At 43.5% G+C, this 20,621-nt stretch overlaps 1 protein-coding gene across 4 annotated transcripts; it reads right to left on the bottom strand.

The window, feature by feature from the left end:
* Nucleotides 1-825: 825 nt before the first annotated feature.
* On the bottom strand, nucleotides 826-19,532 carry rapgef3 (Rap guanine nucleotide exchange factor (GEF) 3). 4 transcript variants are annotated; one of them, XM_029505969.1, is made up of 28 exons: nucleotides 19,415-19,532; nucleotides 17,318-17,403; nucleotides 13,535-13,579; nucleotides 10,109-10,215; nucleotides 9,908-10,029; nucleotides 7,987-8,164; nucleotides 7,328-7,412; nucleotides 7,024-7,084; nucleotides 6,626-6,702; nucleotides 6,382-6,528; nucleotides 6,082-6,188; nucleotides 4,983-5,071; nucleotides 4,808-4,886; nucleotides 4,480-4,630; nucleotides 4,283-4,365; nucleotides 4,156-4,186; nucleotides 3,983-4,058; nucleotides 3,665-3,802; nucleotides 3,438-3,535; nucleotides 3,215-3,340; nucleotides 2,765-2,946; nucleotides 2,257-2,347; nucleotides 2,123-2,173; nucleotides 1,957-2,044; nucleotides 1,815-1,879; nucleotides 1,660-1,714; nucleotides 1,496-1,567; nucleotides 826-1,416 (listed from the first exon to the last, which is right to left on the bottom strand). In XM_029505969.1, the coding sequence occupies exons 2-28, from the start codon at nucleotides 17,378-17,380 to the stop codon at nucleotides 1,298-1,300; spliced, it is 2,586 nt and encodes an 861-aa protein (XP_029361829.1). In that variant the 5' UTR covers nucleotides 17,381-17,403; nucleotides 19,415-19,532; the 3' UTR covers nucleotides 826-1,297. The 4 variants fall into 4 exon arrangements, with proteins under 4 accessions (XP_029361829.1, XP_029361827.1, XP_029361828.1 ...); XM_029505967.1 differs by lacking the exon at nucleotides 19,415-19,532 and adding an exon at nucleotides 17,974-18,131; XM_029505968.1 differs by lacking the exons at nucleotides 17,318-17,403; nucleotides 19,415-19,532 and adding an exon at nucleotides 16,138-16,392.
* Nucleotides 19,533-20,621: the final 1,089 nt, after the last annotated feature.

The raw sequence follows: 20,621 nt of genomic DNA, 5'->3' as shown, positions 1-20,621 counted from the left end.
CTATTTCATTTGCACTGTGCCAAATTACTGTTTCAGGTGTGGGAGCCATGTACTGAGTGGTGCTCAGCTCCTCCAGCCAGTGGGGGGAGCTGTGGAAAAAGGAAGTTGAAGGTTTTAAAAGTTTGAAATGAAGGGAGCTGGGGGTGAATTGGAAACACCTGGAGACAGAAAGGCAAACAGTTTTGACTCCTCAGTGTCTTATTTTACTTTATGAAAATTTGAATTTGGTAGGGGAAAAAAGCAATTGACCAAAAAAATCTTAGTTAGTAGTAGTTAGGAATAAAAAGACCTTCTAATTAACAAAATGGTGTCTAACAATGGGACAAAATGTGACTGTGGGATCAGACATGCTGCTGGAGCTGTTCTGGATGGACATCAGACCTACAGACCTGGACCTCGGATCATCCACACCAGTCTAACGCTTTGGGTATGTGCAGCGCTGAAAATGACTTTTGGAAATTTGGGTGCACATGTTGACAGAAGCCAAAATCCACACTGGTCCCAGTTTTGTTTTAAATTACCTGTCTGTGTTAAGACTGGCCATTGTTTGTGGAGGCATTTCAACTTTTGTGTATTTAGTCTGTGTCATTTGTTTTGGTGCATCAGACAAACTCGGAAATTTATCAAATATCCTTTTTGTCTCATCTACATATTGGTAATCAAGTCAGCAGTTGCTGCTTCTAATTGATTTAAAATTTACATTTTTGTAGGTTCTTTCTTTTTTTTTTTTTTTTTTTTGCATCGCCCCATCTGACAGTTGCCCCTGTGTGAATACTGTTTCACTGATTTCATTCTTATGTAAAGAGAGATCACAACGCACAAATGTACATGAATGAGAAAATAATTTATTTAGAAAAAAAGCTTGTATGAAATTATATGCACGTCTGTTGTCCATGAAAAACTGACCTAAAGTGATAGTGACGGCTTAAATCTGTACATTGTGTTCTTATGGCCCTTTTATCCACCATCAGTCTGGTCCTCCCACAGACAGCAGTTAAAAAAAAAAAAAAAAAAGACCAGAGCCCGGCATGCTTTGCCAAACTTTACATGTTCTAGCGTTGCCTTTGTAAAGGGATCAGTTTCCAGTGTGGCGTAAAGCTTTTGGATAAAGAACAATCGTCCCACATGGGTGAAGAATTAGATTCTCTTCTCGGCATTAGAGATCATGCAGAAAGCCTCTCCATGTGAATGTCCGAGCTCCGTAAATTTCCGTGGCACTCAACACCTCCAGAGGTCTATCTCGTTTCTTTGTTGAACCAGATCTGTGGTTCGTGCTGCAGTCATGCAGCCTGGTGTCCTAGCTTTCTAATGTCCTTGACAGCTGCGTTAGCTTGCGCTGGCCGTCGATCACCTTCAGGTTCTGGATGTAGTGTCGGATGTTGCTGGGACTCCGTAGAGGGTGTGCGTGGTCCGAGTCTGGATGAGAGGGATAAATGGTGTTTGACAAGTGGAACAAGGACATGTGACGGCTGCTGATGTGGTGGATGCAGCTTACATGTTGATATGCGGGTGGCGGGCCCTTCCAGAAACATCCGATCAGCCAGACCTCTCTGTGGAGACGAAGGCACTGCAGAGGAGAAACAGAGGTCGTCATCCATAGACACAAACCGTCATTCATTCAGTTTTTACTACTTGATGTAGACTGAAAATATCTCTTACCATAAGGCTGGCTTCTGCATTCTCGTACGATTTTCACTGTCTTGGCAATCATTTGCTGTGACGGTGGGAGGAAAAAGGCAGAAAAAGGCATATCAAGTCAGTCCAGTAGGCAAGAGTGACAGTAACTGAGCTGAGCAATTAGCCCTCCGTCTTACCATCTTCTCAAAATTCACCAACTTTTCCAAATAGTTTGGATTCCCTTCGTGGATGAACGTCATGTCTGCGTGTTGACGGGAACAGAGAACATGTCAGTAAATAAACCGTGATGTGCAAAATGACATTTGTGCCGTCCGTTACCTTTGAGCAGCAGAGGCATGAAGGGGATGTAAGGAGGACTGAGCTTGGCTACAGCCAGTCTGTAGGCCCGATGGTTGCGGGAAGGATCCTAACAAAGGCAGCAAACAAACACCGGTTAGGTTACAATAGAAAATGAACAGAGCACACGTAATGTAATGAAACTTACCATCAACCGCTCATAAGCACAGTAAATTCTTTTCGTCTTGCTGGGTATTCTCTGTAACAGACGAGAAAATTGTTGTACATTTCCAAAGCTGTAAATGACGACAGCTGGTGCGTTCAGGTTTTCGGGTTTCTCACCTCCCAGGTCTTGTAAAGCCTGTGGACCGCACTGTTGCTCAAACCAAACATCACAGCGAAGAACGAATTGAGATTCTTCTGCTCCTTTAAGCTGCGAAAAGGAGGATGCAAGAAACTCAGACTTGAATTTGTGGTTTTTGGAGTTGTTGTTTTTTTTTTGTTTTTTTTTTAAAAGCAAACACAAGTCGAGTCATTAGCAGCACTATGAGGTTCACATCAGCATGGTTTTGAGTTATGATATGGATGAATATGGATGCTTAGCAGGTACAATGTTGGCCTTTGTCACCATAGAACTAAAACGGTGTAGGCTAACTAAGATGTGGGACGAAAAAGAGTTTGTGATATCACTAGATTAAAAAACAAAAATCTGAGAGATGAATTGGTCCCATCTGTCCCAAATTTCATGGCAATCCAATTAAATTTCTTTTTTTTTTTTTTTTTTTAATCGGGAGCTATTGAGATATTTCAGTCTCGGACCGAAGCGGAGGATTCAGCAGCTAACTCTTACACTGCAGCGATCTTGATGAACTTCTTCAGCAGGACGGCCCGTTTCACCAGGTCCTCGCACAGACACAGCTCCGTCACCACCCAGTACTGCACCTCATTGAAGCGACGCACAAACCTCTCCAGGTTGGCCGTGATGGACCCGGGGAATTTATGGCGCCCGAAGATGTAGTGGATGAGCTCCACCTGTCGAAGAGACATTCAGTCGCAAAACAAAAAGATGGGCCGGTTTTTACCGGTGACCTGTGGTTGTAATTTGTTTCAGAAACATGAAAAGTATGCAGGAGGCTGACTGTGACTCAGATACATTTCTGTCCCGCAGATATTCAATCCATTTTCAGCTCTTGGCTGCATTTGTAATTAATGATGAGCCCTGTGAGGCATTTGAACGTGTCCTGGTGGAAGTACGTTTACATGCAGCGGTGAATAAAATTAGTCTTCCATGTTGAGTCACCTCATGCATGGCAGTGAACAGCTCCCAGTCGTAATTGGTGAGTTCGTTGGCGAGGTCTTTGGAGCCCATCTGTTCAAGGACGTCAGTCGTTCCTCTCTCTGGACCCTGCTGCTCCTTGATGGGCGTCTGAGAGAGAGAGAGAGAATGACTGTGTACATTTGATGTCTTTGTTTATGGGCAGAAAAGCTGCTTTAACAGCGTATGGATGCCTCTCATTGCTCACCAGTTGTTCCATTTGGCTGCTTGTGCAGATGAAAAGTCTCTCGTTGAGTCCCAAAGCGGTGTAGACTGCCGTCGCGTCCAGCTTCAACTGAGCTCTCTCTATTTGTGTTGAACATTTCAAGAATTCATTGTCGGATTAATGAAGTGAGGCAGCAGAAGATTCATGAGCAGAACATGCAGCTCGGTTTCATATCCACTGCTAAAACGTAAAATATATCTGAGTCCCACCTCCTGTGGAGTTCATTCTGACCAGGATGTGATCCCCACCAGGTGTCACTATCGCAGACATCACATCCTGTACCGAGGTGTTCACTGGGAGCATCAGAGTGAGAGGTTTGCTGTCTGGCCTGTAGATCTCGTACAGCACTGCAGCGAGAGGGGGCAGAAACCGGAATGTGAAGGCAGGCTGACGTGTTGATGGATGATGTCAGCGGTCACACGTGTTGCTCATAGATGCTGAACATCTCCACACTGTAACATGCTGCAGTGATGCAGATCAGAAGAGTCACGTGTGCTGCACAGGACAAACAAATGAGTATTACTCACCTTTGTCCTGGGCTCTGATTGGGTTTAACCTCCCCACTGGCTCCTCGCAGTTTGTGAACCAATCGAATTGCTGGATCTGTCGAAAGCATCAGAGTGATTCAGTGAGTGATTGACATGAAACTGAATCCTCATTAAAATGTATTGATGATGTTCTGTTACTGTGAGATTCTCACCCTGCTCAGTGACTGATATCCGCTCTCCAAACTGTCAAGACGTGAAAAAAAAAAACAAAACAAAACACTGTGTTATATAGTGGCAGATTTTATAATTTATAAGAAGACTAAATAAATTTGAATTTACACTTTTGTTCTCCTCCTTTCTCTGAATTGTTCTTTCATCAGGGTGGACAGACGAAAATCACCCGCCACCTCCTTCTTCAAACTCTGTTTCAGCCCAAACAGGAACACAGACAGGAACACAAACATTTTAAAAATGTTAACGTGAAACAGAAATATTCTCATTTGGGCAAATTCCGCTGAAATGTGTTACAATCTCACCTCCAAGAAGTCCAAAGCAATCGGGTCCTCCTTCAGCAGAAGGCCGTACAGCACCACCCACTGGGCGACCAGCTTCACTACCTTCTGCTTGGCGTTGAGGATGTAGGCAGCCTTCTCCTGGTCGGAGCCCTCAGAGAGCTCTGCCTGGTAGGTGCAATGCAGGTCAAGGGGCCTGACACAATGAGGCATGACACTGTGTTTCAGGATAATATAGTTTACTGGCCCGCTGGCGCTGTGGATGAACATTACAGCAGCAGCAGCAGAGGCAGCGTCAGCAGACTTTATCACCGGCTACATCATCACTGTATTATTGACCATCTCAGGATATTGGTGCCGCAGCGCAGGACACAGTTGGCTGGAGGGCATGAAGACCTTATGGGTGAGCAGGAAGTCGGTCACACAAGGTTCTGCAGGGAGACAAAGCATCACGAAGCCACACTGTTAGCTCTCCTGACTACATCTGAATGCGATGAATCATTTAAACCAGCGAAAAAGGCTCCAACCTATGGCATCGTTTCCATTAGAGTCCAGCTTTACTGTTTCCAGCAGGTGTTCCAGGATTTTCTCAGGTGTTCCAGACCTGACTGTATACCTGCCGAGCGGGACACAAAGGGAGGGAGAGAGGAGGAATTGATTTGTGGTCATAACATTATGGCAGTCCGTGTTGTAGGCATTAATGTAGGAGCACTTTCTTTTATACAAATGCTGCTAACGTGAATTCCTTTTAAAGCTGTGAATCCACACATTTTCCAACTCACTGTCCACTTGAAAATCTCACAAAATGGAACAATAACAATAGAGAAACCACTTTTAGTTGCAATGACAACGAGCCAGCGTTTGGGACTGAATTGAGGGCAGGTAAAGTTTATTTATTTTGCTTTGTGGGATGGGGGAGAGCTCAGAGTTATACGTTGAGTGATAAACATCTCTAAAAAGCAGAAGCAGAAAAAGACCCATGACGTAACCATTGCATAGTTTGTCCAGCAGACCTACGTGTTTACTGTGATTGAGAGGGTGCATATCACAGCTGAGTGGACAGGGGTGCTCCGTCTGCCACAGATCCCACATTTATTGTTCCTGCTTTCATACCTTCGCTCGCCTACCACCCCATAAATCGTGCGTAGGCCATTAATGCTTTATAACTAAAAGCGAGGGCTCTTTGTCTTTGACGGCATCAAACCAGGCAAAGGGAAAAAAAAAAAAAAACATAACAGTGGTTGGGCTGCACAGACAGTAAATCTTGGTTGCTTGCTGGTTGTTTTGGTGGAGGAGCGTGCGTAGGCATGCAAGTCAAGAGAGAAACGAGGGAAAGTCAACTTTAAGGGGAGGTCAGCATCTTTTCCTTTTGTTTGTTAAAACACTTGAAGACCGATAAGTCAGTCAAAGTGGCAGGGTTGAAGTCCACTTCTCTTCTGGCTGTCAGATAACAGTCCCTTCATAACAATTTGACCACGTTTGACAAAATGCTCTGCCCCCTTGTCCCTGAATGGGTTGTGATGGCCAGTGGCAGCGCTCGGGTTATTGGTTTGATATATTATCTGCTCACCCCCATGGAGAGTGTCTTAATGATGGCTGTGAAGTGACTGTGTCAGAGTTTCTTACTTGCTGTTGCTTCCTGCTCCGCCTTGATGGGCCAGGTTGCTGCTCTTCTCCAACACCAGCACAGTTTTCCCATGCTCCTCCAGTCGCACGGTGTTTGCCTCCACATCCTTTAAGAACAAGGCACGCAGACATCTGTGAGTCAAATGTATCTGTTTGGTCTGAATTTGTGGCAGGCTCAGAGAAACACACCCACGGCTATTATACAGCCACACATCACCTCGGCATGAATGGAAGCCTTTTCCTATGCTCTTATCAAAAAGCCACACGCTGCACACGTAGTCGTTATGCAACCAGACACACCTTGAGGATGCGTATGAAGTCCTGTTTATCAACACGGAGGAAATGACAGTTGTCCTCTCTCAAGATAATGGTGGCGGCACGGGGTGCATCGTTCAGCAAAGCTAGCTGCCCAAAGTCCTCGCCTTCGTGCAGGGAAGTCACCAGCCCCTGTTATGAAGTATTATAACAGTACTTGCAGCATTACATTAATCACGGCAACATGGCATTTCATGAGCAGTGACTTCAAACCGGCGCATGGCTCTACCTTCCCATGTGTGATCACGTTTACAGAGCCTTTCCAGATGATGTACCACGAGGTGCCTTTGTCCCCCTGACTGAACACTGCAGCCAGAAAAAGACAGTCTGAATCAAAATTTTCATTTATGTCCACATGAATAACCATCATAAAAGCATAAGGATCAATTTACAGAGCGACCTTTGCATCATAGGCTTTAAGGTCGCTCTTTTATATTCAGAATTAGATGGGCAGAGTGAGAGATAAAGAGGGAAAACAGACATATGAAATAATGACTCTTGTGTTGTAAGTGATATGATTGTTGGCTGTAAACAGAAGGGGGTGCTAAGAAGGCTTTTTTTTCTGGTTTCTCCATGTGCAGCTTTCTACCAACAGAGCTGAAACGTCAGCAACGCTCTCGCACTCACACACTGTTCCAGCCTTGGCATGTGATTCAAAGACCAGCACTGCTGCCAGCTCCTTACGCACCTACAGGAACAACAGGGCAGGAAATGAAGTGGGGTGATAACTCCTATTTCTAACATATTAAACTCCTGTGGTTATTCTGAGCAGTTCAGGACTCAGCTTCTATCGCTATCACAAATGAACAAAAAGGCTAGAAATGTACAGTGTTGTATAAACTGAAATTGAGGATATTGAGTTATCTCCTAAGAAATGTTCTGAAAAGTGCAACTTGTTGTACATGTAGCGTATTCAATGGCAGGGACTGACCGAGGTGGAGAGATGAGCTGCAGCTTTGACGTGGAGCAGCTCCTCATAAATGACCTCCAGGTCCTCAGCACTCCTCTGACTGGGGCTGGGGCAGAGAGCACAGAGATTTACCACCCTGTAGTCGTATCCCAGATGCAGTTTACATGGCTGTCTCCACTCGTATATGACACGAGCGGCTGTGTGATACCTCTGAGCAGCAGAAAATGAGGCAGTTTCAATATTTGACCAAATGTGAAATATGGGCACAATCTCCCTGATCTGTTCCTGAGTTATGGCTTTAACGATTGGCCAGAGCGTGGTGATGTCACAGTCAGACTGACCTTTGACCTTATGTATAGGAAACACTATAAATTTTATTATTCAATCCTCATATTTATCCTGACTGACATTCCTGTCAAAAGTCTCTTAGCATGTTCATTGTTAAGATAACGTGTTGAGGGTTAGACCGTCAAACATCTTTGAATGGATGATTAAAAAGCCCTGACTAAATAAGGCGCCACTGTCATGACAAAAACCCCTCTGTGCTGGTTGCATCACAGTTGTTGTGTGCAACATGTAGCACTCTGGAACATATGACACGCAGTAAATAAGAAAAGGCCTTACTAAATGCCCAGCCGGGTGTCATTGGTAAGATTTACACAGAGGCTGGACATACAGACCATTTGCGTAGAATCATGGTGAGCAGAGCGTCAGGCCCCAGCTGAGACAGAAGAGACAGAGCTTCCTGAAGCTCGTCCTCCGAGTCCCTCTCGTTGGTGATGTGGTTCAAGCCGAAGTCCGAGTCCTGAAAGCGGAAGAACTGGGCGTCCTTGTCGTGGAAGTTCAACTCATGTTTCACTTTATTGAGGCGAAACACAGAAGAGGAGAAGAATAAATACAGCTGAAGACATTCATTCATCACATTCATTCATCTTCTGCCACCATGGCACCGAGTGTAGACATTTAATAAAGTGAATTCAAAAAGCCTAAAGATGCACATGACTTGAAGACAAGAAACAAAAAACAAAGCAAACAGTAAATAATGACCTTTTGTTGGATGCTGTATTCAAAAGACAAGAGGCCTTAATTTAGGGCCCTATAAAATCTGCGATGAAGGAATTCATTATAAAGACGGACTAACACAGAACTGGCCTACATCAAGTTTTGTGGGGATTTTTTTTGTGCTTTTTTTTTTTTTTTTTTAATAAAAAGGAATGTATCTGTTGGGGAAATGCTCTGAGGGGGTCACTAATAATGCACACCCCCCCACCCCCATTAACAGATTAATGCAAACAAGTCAAACAAGTCAAACAAGTGCTCAGTCAACACAAAGAGGTTGACTATCATGTACCTCAATACAGATGTCAATAATCGGGGGGGAGAACTAAAGAGCTGCTACCAGTTTTCTGCCGTGTGACTTGAGCACACACACCCCCCCCCCCAACCTGAAGGTCAGCGTTCGATTGCTGCTGTGGGCACCTGAACATGTCTAGGTTAATTGGTGACAAGTAATGAAACTCTCAAAGAGACCAGACCAGACTAGACTAGACTGGTCCTGTTTTTTTCTTAAAAGTGGAAGCATTAAGTTTTCAGTTTCATAAACTGCCTGTAGGTCATCACTTTAAACACCGTCTCTGGGTTAAATTGAATTCTCAAAAATGAAAAGCCAAAAAATGTATTTTATAGGGCTCTATGAATGTGCCCTGTGAGCGGCACTATGACTGTATGACTGCGGACTGAGAGCTGTCAGAGGTAGCTGGTTAGCACGCTGACTTCAGTCAAGCGGACATGATTAGACTGGAGTTAACATTTCTTTCAGTGAGTAAAGGCATGAAATTTAATGCAAAACCTGCAATGTTTCTTCATGACTTTGTTGTAGGCAACTCTTCATTCTAATGCTGCCAATGTTAGCTATGCAGCAACAAAAGGGTCCTTGAAGTAGAATTTAAAGTCAAGCATTCATTTCACAAAAAGACTCCGGACCGACCAGATGAATGGAAATAAATGCAAATCTATTCTGATTGACGCCCTTCATCAAATGATGAAGCAGTTCTATCCAGATTGGAGAGCCCTCTTTCAGGAAGACAGCGCTCTGTCTACAGAGCATAAGTTGTAACTTGACTGAGTAAGAACACAAGATGATTTGAAAACAAATGTCTTGGCAGACGCAGCCACCAGATTTCAAGCAGCTCATGCATCTCTTCTTGAGTGCTGCCTGAGACGTTATAATTACAATTTAATAAAATACCACAATATGCCAGTAGTACATATTTAGATTACAGTCCACGCCAAGCAGTGGTGGACAAAGTACAGATACTGCTGGTCGACGGTGACGCCAGTAAAAGTGGAAGTAGATTAGACTTCACTGAAAGTAGAGGAGCATTTTCATCACATTCACAGAATCTGACAATCAAAACATTCAGCTCAAGCTAACAAACTTAAAATGAAAACCGTCTGACAAAATATGATGTTAATGTCTTCTGTAATTTGGCTACTGGCCAAAGGCTGGTAGGTTAAAACTGTGTGGTATGAAGAACACACAGGGGGGAAAAAGGATTTCTGCACTTTTCATCAAGACACAACAGAAATCATGAGTTTTACCGTGAACCAGGATTCCTTCATCCACCAGGACCTGCCACATCCCAACTGCCTGGCTTCGTGATTGGAGGCAATCGTTCTGTTTCATCAGCCAGTCAACGAGTTCTTTTCCAGAGCAACATTGTCTGTGAGAGAAATGCAGCACATCACTTTCCATGTAATTTGCACCAAACTTCAGGAATATTACAGCACCAGCGTCGGTACCTGTATGTTTTGAGGTGATACTTTCTGTCCCGGATCAGACCTGGGCTCCTCGCAATTATGAAGCTGTACACTGATCTTGCTGCCTTTACAACTCGATCTGAAAGAAACTGGACAAACAAACAAACAAACAAAACCCACACGGTTATTAAGCAGTTTTAGTATTCAGTCTCTCTTTATTATCTTCCTAATATAGGAAAGAATATATCATGTTGTGTTGCTTTAAGTGAAGAAGTGCAAAGGTTTGTGTAACTGGCATAAAGGAGGAGTATGTGTGTGACACAGATCTTGTTACTCAAACCGCTGACTTGTGTGTTGATGGCAGAGAGTTGTTTGTGTGTTTGTGTGAAAAGATTATTGATGTGGAAGAAGTTTCTTTGCATTTCCTCCCCTCATGGAGATCACGTCTGATGTCATATACGTCAACCACACAAGTGGAGATTTCTTAAGGCGTTGGAGTATAATGTGGTGTCTGTTTGTGTGTGTGTGTGTGTGTGTGTGTGTGTGTTAATGTGGGTAGCACCAAGGTGAGAATGTGTTTAAAAACTGTTCTGTTAAATTCTCCCACACCTCGTCGAGTTTCCAGCCTCTGCAGCTCTGCAGCTCACCCACCGACAGGAAACAACAAACTTTCACCTTAAATGTATTTCCTTCGAACTCTCGACTCTTTCCCCCCTCACTCACACTCACACACACACACAAAGTTCATGTGGGTCTAAAACCAAAAAAAGACCGCAGACGGGTACAAAATCCTCCAGCCACTGATGCAGAAGGAAAGCTTACGTAACAAGAATGTGCTTTGTTTGTCACTGTAATGTGGTTGTCCTGTTTCAGGCCATTTCATGGTTTTTGCTCTGCTTCTGTTTGAAAATCAAACTGGATCAAACTCTTACTCAGCCATATTTACCTAGTTATTGACTACCCCACCCCACCCCCGCCCCCTTTTTTCCCGGGCACCAAGTCTTGTGATTTCACAAGTAACTCGTCTGACGCCTGTTTGTTCTTCAGATTTTTCCCAAGGCACTTTTGTTTGTTCAAGGTGGTAATCTTGAGATTTTCTTCATTGTCGTGTGGAGCTGAGTGGACACTTTTTTGTTTCACCAACTTGGTCACGATATAAAACGACTGCTGACCTTTGATAGTGACCCCACGGCTTGATGGCACCAACACAACTTCTGCCCTTTCACCTGAACCGTCAAGCCATTACACATGGCTGTTAGATCCCAGTTCACACAGGCCTGCTGAGGATATTGTACGACTTTAACTGAGCACTGAGGGTAATACTGGGCACTACTTACTGTAAACTTTCATTCCCACGTCGGGCCAGTTCCCAGGCCTGCCATCAAAAGAGTAAATGTGCCCTCAGAGTTATGTTGTCTGGAGGTTACAAGTATTCCCAGGAGCCTTCTTTCTCCCCCGGGACTCCCATAGTCACAGTCTTTGCCATGCCAGCCCCAAATCGTGTTTTCTAGATGAGAAATCTTTCCTAACCCTCCTTACAAAAACAATATCAAAATTCATATTTCACTGAGGAGGCTCAGCCCTGTCTGGGAAATCATTTAAACATGCAGCATACTGATATTTCTGACTGTGATTTATTTCAGAAATTCGTCTCTCTGTGGTGAAGTTTGTGTGTTTTTTATTGTTTGCATGCAGGCCAGATATTCTCTAGGAACTATAACCCGAGGGTAATTGTTTCAAACTGGGTCAAATTACAGAGCAAACACTCTTCCCAAAGGTGCGCCAGTCAATGACACAGTAAGATAAACACTGAGAAAGTGACACTGATGCATAGGTCATTTGTGAGGTTTGACAGGCAGCTGCAAGGGTTTATTTTACAGTTGAGTTTATGTTGAAAGTGAAGAGGCTATATTTAAAAACCCTCTGATTCAAAGTATATAATAAACATGATGTTGGTTTGCGTTTAAATTTTCTATTTTATACGCCCGAATATTCTTTACCTACAGAACAGCTGCTACACCAGTCTGTGCAGTTTGCTTGAATACTTGCCAGCGAAGCAGACGCTCACTATCCGACAGCAGCGCCGCAACCAAGTGGTTCAAGAAAGGCTGTCAAATATTAATGTGTAGTATTTTCCTTAAGTACGTCTTGAAGCTTCCTGTTTTTGTGTATTGTTAGGTAGAGCGAGACATCTCTGTCTCTCACTCCCTCTGTGACCTCGTTGGGGTTAGCGCAGTGACCAGCAGCTACACATGAATCCATTTGGAGAGGAGCTTCATGCCCCTCTGCTCACTGCAGATGCCTGACTTTTTCCCTTCTGTGTAAGAAAGAGACATCACCGTACTTCTTTCAGCACCTGAAAGCTGAACTTTAGTAGATGGGATTGAAAAAAAATATATATATATTTTTTATGAGTAGTTCCTCTTCACTTAATGCAATTTTGGAGAGGAAAAACTTTTTCTCACGAGCTCTGGGGAACAATCAAAGTGAGTTTGTTTGAAGCAATCTGTCTTGTACAATGCTCTTAGATTGTATGATGATCATTACTAACTTTTAGGGTCTGGAGCCAACGCTGGCATGGCAACCAAACAAAGCACCAAGACGTTGGCAACATCTGCGTCCTGCAGCCCTGATTATGCTACTTCCTCTGTGCAGGGCAAAATAAAATTCACAGGCATCGATTCTTTAAAGGGCTGGAATATGTTTTCCTTCTCTGCCTCTCTCACAATCGAATGGTTTTGTCTGCAGCAAGCTACATTCAACTTTCCATGGCCAACTCTGGCATTTTAAAGGCTCTATCCTTGGCATGCTGAGATAATGCTGTGCGAGGGGCCAGGGCTGGGGTAATTAAGGGCTCAGGAGGGTCAATTAACTGAGAAGTGTGGAGTGCCCTTTAGACTCCTTGTGACTGCACACCTCACTTGGAATGTGTTTTTTAAGACTCGCTTGAGTAGTAACTGCAGGATATTATAACAACAAAAGGACAAGTTCAGCAGTTTGAGAGGATGCAAGCACTGCAAGTCTAAATGATCGCAGAGGTCAGTGCTGCTGTAAAGCCAACAGGAGAGATCCTGGCTGATTGAAGCTTAAAGACTCGCATCAAGGGCAAAGCAAGCCAGGGATTATTAGCTTGTTAGTGGAGCAACAGACTGAGAGGTCGAAAAGTCTGAAATGTGCTCACAAACATGATTATGACATGGCCCTGGAGATCTCGAATAATAGAATGACATGAGATATCACAGGATGATGCATAATAATCACCTCTGCTGACTGAGGGCCAAAGAAAAATATAAATATCCATTGTAGGTTCCAATAATGGTCTGTGTTTACTGAAGAGCTGATGATGATTCTTTACCTCTGAAACTGTGTTTCTTCAAGCAGGACTTTGAAAACACCAGTGAGAACACTGGATTAGGCTTAGCAGTACGAAGTAGATGTACCAAAACAGAGCACATCACACAAACACACCTGCTTCATCGTGTCCTTTGAATCCAAGGCCTCTGGCAGCGGAGTCTGGAAGAAACAGAGAGAAAAAGACGTTATCACGGCCGAGCCGCTTCAGCATATCTGGTTGTCTCCTAAAACGAAGTGCGATAGCTTGCTTTTCCACAGGAACTATAGCCGGACTGATAATCTTCCCGTGGTAGCACCAAATAAACAGATTTAACCAAGCTGGATGGTCCAGATAAAAAGAGCAGTGATTTTCTTTTCATTGAGATGAAGGTCAGCACAAATACATTATCTCAACCTGTGCTGTGTTAGCATTGTCTCCGACGTGGTGTGGGTGGGTGTCAAATGCCTGTAATGAAGTGGGAGGAAAGGGTGCGTAGACATCAGCAGAAAAAAATTACATAGCCTGTTGCCACGCATTTTGTCAAGTGAAAAGGTTGCTTTTAACTGCAGACTTTCCTTACTTATGAAAAGGCTTTTGAAAATCCCAACTGTTTTAAGGGCTAATCGTGCTGAGCTACAGATACAGTTTGATCACGACTGCTTAATCTCTCATTTAGAAACCTGCTGGCATGTAAAGATATTCAATATTCCCATGTCTGTAACTTCAGTCCAAGCAGCACTTCCTCTTAGTTGCTTGGGTTTTATGTTTTTATGACCGCCTCGTGGCTGCCACTGTGTATGTTTTATTGAACGTAAGTGAAGCCTTTTAAAGCAATATTAAATATATCTCTCCAGATCGGGCGGCTCATAGTTGCAAAAGTTGAAATATTAACAAAGAAAGGATGAGTCTCCTTCTTCATGCTGCCTCGCTGCATTGTGTGAATAGGCTGCAAAAGAATGTCAAATATGCAGAAGAAAGGACGCAGCATGACTGAAACTGGCAGGCTGTATCGATCAGGAAGCTGTGATCACTGATAGGAATCTATAAATTGTCTCCAGTCGTCCTACAGACAGAATTTTGGTTGCATGCTTTGTCTGGCCTGCTGTGCAGCCAGCGACGTCACATGATGGTTCCCTGATAGATTTAACCTACTCCATAAAGAAAAATCAATAACTCCCACCAAGAGTTTGTTACCTTGGGGGTAAGACACATATAACTAAAGCTGATTTTTTTTTTTTTTTTTTTTTTTTTTTACAAACACAGTTTTTGTTTTTTCTAGCTAAACACTTTTCAGCTGAATGTTCCTTCATGAAACCATGTGTACCACAGATATTTATCTGTTAGCGACGGAATCCAAATGGCGTTTGTGGCCACCGAGTGGACGGGAAATGCGGAAAAACCAGTGTGCTCCCAGGTCTGTGGACAGAAAGACTCAATTAGGGACCTATATGAATGTGAGGTATGTGGTTCTGCTTTGTGTCCACTTCTCAGCGCTGGTATGCGAGAGCAGGAAGGAGAGGAGGGACGGTGCCTTGGCATCTCCTTACGACGACAGCAGAATGAGCTCAGTTTTGCCCTTGTTAGCGGTTTCTGGCTGCGTGAGCCCGGAGAAGGAATTAGCTAATGCCTGGGAGCCAGTTTAATTGGGCTCACTGTTGATACAACACAATATTGGACGATTAGACTGGCACCCTGTCTGCAACTTCACTTAAAGCCAAGACTGAGCTGCAGTTTACAGTCATAAAACGGTGCTTTTGTTCCAGTATAGTACAAACAATGTGTGCCGTTTAAAGTCAATGCATTTATTCTTTTAATAATTACACTGCTTTACATTAGGACATAACTAAATCCTTTCTTAACCTTCTCAAAATGTAGACGTGTTGTTGTATGTATCACATAGGCGACACCTCAATACACACAAGCTGTAGGTTGAGCTTCTCTTGTGACACTTAAGAATGTGTGGCATGTAAAAGTTTATTAAGCTCAGGTTGGATCCAAATCTTAATTGCTTTTCGCTGTCAATGCTAAAAATGATGTTAATACTTGTCAGGGAACAACAATCAGGCTCAGGAAACAGCCAGAGGAGATTTAGGGTTGTCTTTGACCTATAAGTGCTTCAAAGTGGAATAAATTTAGAAGCTGCTTGGCCCTGTCTTCCTGTGACCTGGAAACAAAACCACCTCCCGTTTGTTGCATTCCTTTACAGGCGCGTCTGTAAACTGAGATGAAGGTGAACAATACACAATACACTATTTATAACCCAGGTTTAATGCAAAATGAACAACTTGGTGCTTTGTTCACCTTCCTGTGTCCCCACCGCCCGAGCTGCTACAACAATAGAAGAGTTTATTCACTCTCCCTGCAACGAGTTGCTTTTGGAGGGATGCTGTCATAAATAACGACCACATTACATGGCTTTTTAAACACACAGCCCAAAATCTACTAGATACAATTTCCTCCTACAAAAGAGGATGGTGGTGATTAAAGAAGAAACTGGAACTTTAAAGGCTGGGCAGTAAGAAAAAAATATTCTCAGTGACTAAATTCTTTAATTAAAAAAAAAAGTGACATCTAGATTAGGAGTTGAAGAAAGTCACTATGTAAAGTAGAGAATCAGACCATTTCTGATGGTCAGAAATAATGGCGGAGCATCATCATCATCATCCTCCTCCTCATCCTCTCTGACTGCCACCTGTCAGCAGCCTGATCGGACTCCGTACAGATGAAAGCAGCCTACCCAGCTGATGCCCCGGATGGTCGGCGTTTCCACCGGGCAGCGGTTCGGGAACACTTGATAATTGTGACTCCGGAACAGATGCATCTTCGCCGGCCGACAACTTTCCCCCGGTCAGAAGATCCGCCGACAGCTGCGGCTTCCACACATGATCCACATGCGCGGAACGACGACGACGCGCCGCCGCAGCGGCAGGTCGAGGCTGATGGGGCCGTCCTCGGTGTGGACGCGAAACGGGCTGGACTCATGTGGCTCAGTGAGGACGGGCTGTGTGAGAGAGCTCAGACAGCCCCCCCCCCCCCTCCCACCACCACCTCCACCTCCACCTCCCCGCTCCGGCACAGGCGCACTCTGCTGCCACTGCGTGCGTGTGCGCGGTCATGTGCGTGTAAAGATTCACAAAAAGTCAGACGAGCGTCCTCCGGCATTTTTACTTTCTAAGGAAGTGAGTCTGAGTCATTAAGCTTCACACAATGCACTCCGTGTGTGTGTGTGTGTGTGTGTGTGTGTTTTACATTTTGTACTTTTTCTTTAAATGTCAGCAAATTGTAAAATGTGATGTGTCGTTTGAACCAGCTCCGGCACTGATGCAGAGAATAAAGGTGAGCAAAAGCTCCATTTTAAAACGCGCACACACACACACACACACACACACACACACACACACACACACACAGCAGGTTCACAGGACTTTATAAACTACTTGCCCCTCAGACTGGGTCAAGGGTATTTAAGGAGGCAAACTGTTCCCGGCCCTGGAGGGTCTGGTTTGTTCTGTGCAGGAGTTCAGGGCAGTCCACATGAGCTGCGGTGCAGAACTCTGCACACACACTTATCAGGTTGTCCAGCTGTCTGGCTCAACAGGGTCTGCGAGGACATGGTGGGGCAGATAAACTGTTTCAAGGGCAGAAGGCAGCTCAGCTCGGAGAACAACACAGGATGACTCTCATGGGTTGCTTAGTTTCAGCTCCGCGTTGCAGTCTGAGAACAGGTGGTTTACCTTTGCACAGGTGTTAAAGCTGTTACACTCCCATTACTGATTTATGGACCCATAAAAACTCAAAGCTAAGTGCTGTGTATTGCACCAGCTGGTCTATCACAAAGCTCAGTTACGATAACCTCATCGTTTTCTGCGTCTGTCTGGGGCCTCGTGTCTTCCGTAGGATAACAGCAGATGACTTACTTCTCCATGTTCTGGTGTGCAGCGTCTCGGTGGAGAACAGATGGATTTGACCACGTTCTCCATGAAGTAGTTGGCTTGAGTTATAACTGTATGAAACATTGACAAACAGGATGATAATTAGTCTCTTTAACAGTCTGCAAAGAAGCAACAATTGTCAAACGCAGAGCTGATGGACAAATCTTCAGATTGTAAAACAAAGGAAGCATCCATTTAAACTTAATGCTGATTAACTGCAAGTCAGAACTGGGTCTTTGGTCAAATGTGTCTCGCAGGCTGGACATGTTATGTAAGATTTGTTTAAATCCCCTCTATTGTTCCAGCGCAGAGCTAACCTTCCTGTCCTGACCTCAGAGGCTGAGTCAGTTCACAGACGCTTTTCCATCATGCTTTTCATGTTTTTGGTTTACTTTAGCTCCTTCAGTTGGAATGATGTAGGAAGCTTCCTCTTTTGTGCTTCATTATTAAACCTGTCTCTCTGATATCAATGCTTCTGTCTTGGAGGGATCTTGATTTAATATCTGCGATGTGCAATGGCCTCAAAAAGTCTATATTCATTTTAGCCCCAAAGTTAGTTCATCCATCACCAAAGGTAGACTGTTTCAGTCCCTGTACTCTGAAGAGTATCTCAGAGAAAAATAATCATAATAACTTCTTACCAATTTTCGCTCTCGATGGAGTCATGATGATGCGCCAATCCAAACTTCCCCAAAAGCCAGTATTAAAGCATTTAAAGATGAAATCAAATTAAACTGAAACGTCACTTTTAAGGGTTGTTTGACTCTCTCTCTCTTCCAAATGCCTCACAGGGACTTTGAGCTGCCAAATTAAGAATGTTCACAATGTAGGAAGCCAGTTTAGCTTCTTATGACCTCCTCAGGGAATGTAAACATGATTGTTCTGCTGATAACAGCACACTGCAACAGTCTTTTGATTATATCTGATTGTCTTTTGTGCACAACAGAACTTTTCAGACATATTTTCAATGGATGTTTGAAAGGAATTTCAATAAAGGAGCTAAATGCCTAACTCGTACTGGACGGACATAATTTCAGGATTACATTTCTGAGAAAAGGCCTAAAATTGAACAATGGTTGGCCCTTTGGGATTCCAGGAGTGAAATGGAAGCTGCATGTTGGATGAGTTCAGAACATCTCGTAGAGAGAAATTCAACCTCCTGTAGCCCTGAGCTGCTCCTCAAAACAGCACCTGATCAATTTTTTTATTTCTGAAGGCTTCACATCACGTGTCTCTGGTATTTTTGAAAATAAATGGCGCCCTCTGTTGATAACAAAAACATCCTGCAGTGCAGATGAAACGACAATTTTTCTCATAAATGATGTACAAAATCCAAGACAAGCGACTAATAAATTTTGTGCTTTCTTTTTTAACCTTCTTTTATTTTGTTTCACAAGAAAACTATTGTTGTCTCTTTGTGTTGTTTGTGTCTGTGTTTCCCTCTTTCTCATTCTTTATTTATTTATTCATGTGTGTTTCTATTTAGATCCTCCGGGAATGGGAGTGGGATTTCCTGCAACACATCTACGCCCATGGAATGTACACTTTGCCAACTGTCTGGTGGTACGCACGCACACACACACACACACAAACACACACAAACACAGACAGACACACACCTTTTCCTTCCTCTCTCCTGACTAGTTAGCAGTGAAACAGAAAGACTTATTTTATCTCCTTGACCCCTTGGTCAAATGAGGACTCAGAAAGTAAAGCAGATTTCATTCAGTAAACCGCACAAGACTACCTCCTTGTGATCATCCATCTAAAACATTCTCCTTCTGCTGCTTACAGTCACATGGCGACATTCAACAATGTGAGCACGTAATGAGCAACAAATAACAACTGTGTGTACAACTGTATTAAAAACAGAGCTGTGTAAAGCGTTCATAAAGTCTTGTCAAATTTACAGAATGATGATAATAGATGAAACAATGCAAGCATTTGCTGGCAAATCCTACAAAAATAAATTAAACTTTAAATTCATATTTCTAAAATATGAATAATAAACCTTAATTCAATTGATTTATTAATCCAGCGTTAAGTCTATCACATTATTCAGACAGTGGATCGGTAACCCACCTTTGCTGCGTTTTAAAGAGATTCTTTAGTCCAGCAGTTTCCACGTTGTGGGGGGGGGGGGTCTGCTTTCCTCTCTTTCTTTGCTTGTTTCATCTGTCTGAGGATGATTTCTCACAAAGTGCAGATTACATTAGTTGGTTTGGGGGGAGGCTGTTGCTAGACATGGCTTCCTGTATCTTTCTGATTGGTCATGACGAGAGTGCCCCAGGACATGGGCTGAGTACAGCAGTGTGCGATGCAGCTGCAGAGTCTGTGGTTTACTCCATTTCTCTTTCATTTCCATCTACAAACAAATTCTGTGGTTTTCACCTGTGACATCCGTGTCTGCAGCACAGCAATGAACCACCGCAGGAGTAGACATTTCAGCTCTTCACGCTTTGTGCGAGATTTATTGGTGGGAACAGATTAAGATTCAAGAGTCAAAGATTCAAAGTGCTTATAGTTTCCCTGTGCAATGAAATTCTTTTGGCTGTCCACAGTCAATGCCAAACATATATAGAAAGTAGATAAATAGAATAAAAATACGACAATATCAAAACAGCAATAGCGATATGATTCAATAGAACATAAAGGATTTCAGATTATAATTATTTTTACTGATGTTTCTTCTCACCTCTAACTGACTGTCTCCCTTGTAGGTGCACTTTTAAATTAGGATCTTTTTTATGGCAATTTATTTGCACATTTTGTTTCATATTTATAAGGAGCTGCTTTCTTTATTTCTTTCGGGCTGACAGTTTGTATCGACACATTGACCTTATGACTGAATGAACTAATGTAACAGCTTCGTTCACGGGGTCAGTTATGTTCATTCTACAGAAATAACAATGAGCCCAAACAGACATCACTCAAAAGAATAAGCTTCAGGGAGATGAGGCCCCCAACACAGAGTCCTGGTCTCAAATCCATGGAGTCAGTCTGGGACCACGTGGAGAGACACAACACTAAAAGACATGAAATTCAAGTCCACTTAAGAGCTGTGGGAAATAACTGCAGGGGAAATGGTGTTTCAAAAGTAGAGGGTGGTAACGTCAAATACTGATTTGATCTGGGATTGACACCTCTGTCTGTGAGAAGAGATAGGAACTGGTTCTCATGCCACCGTACCTCAGCTGTTTATTAAACTGTTCTCATGCTAATTTATCTGCAGTGATAGCTGATTGCTGCTTTTGCTCTCTCTGCTGCATCTTCCACTGCACGCTTAAAC

The sequence above is a fragment of the Echeneis naucrates genome, chromosome 7 (assembly GCF_900963305.1).
Source record: "Echeneis naucrates chromosome 7, fEcheNa1.1, whole genome shotgun sequence".
Taxonomy (NCBI): domain Eukaryota; kingdom Metazoa; phylum Chordata; class Actinopteri; order Carangiformes; family Echeneidae; genus Echeneis; species Echeneis naucrates.
The sequence above is the reverse complement of the archived record's forward strand: the minus strand, read 5'-3'. Positions and strand labels throughout refer to the sequence as shown.

Bases quoted from the DNA above. Each gene is read 5' to 3' on its own strand.
- rapgef3 (XM_029505967.1), bottom strand. From the start codon at position 17,998: ATGACTCCATCGAGAGCGAAAATTG. The intron at 4,059-4,155 runs GTGAGAATCTCA...TGCTTTCGACAG, and splicing joins GATATCAGTCACTGAGCAGG to ATCCAGCAATTCGATTGGTT. The intron at 3,341-3,437 runs GTGAGCAATGAG...TCTCTCTCTCAG, and splicing joins GCAGCCAAATGGAACAACTG to ACGCCCATCAAGGAGCAGCA.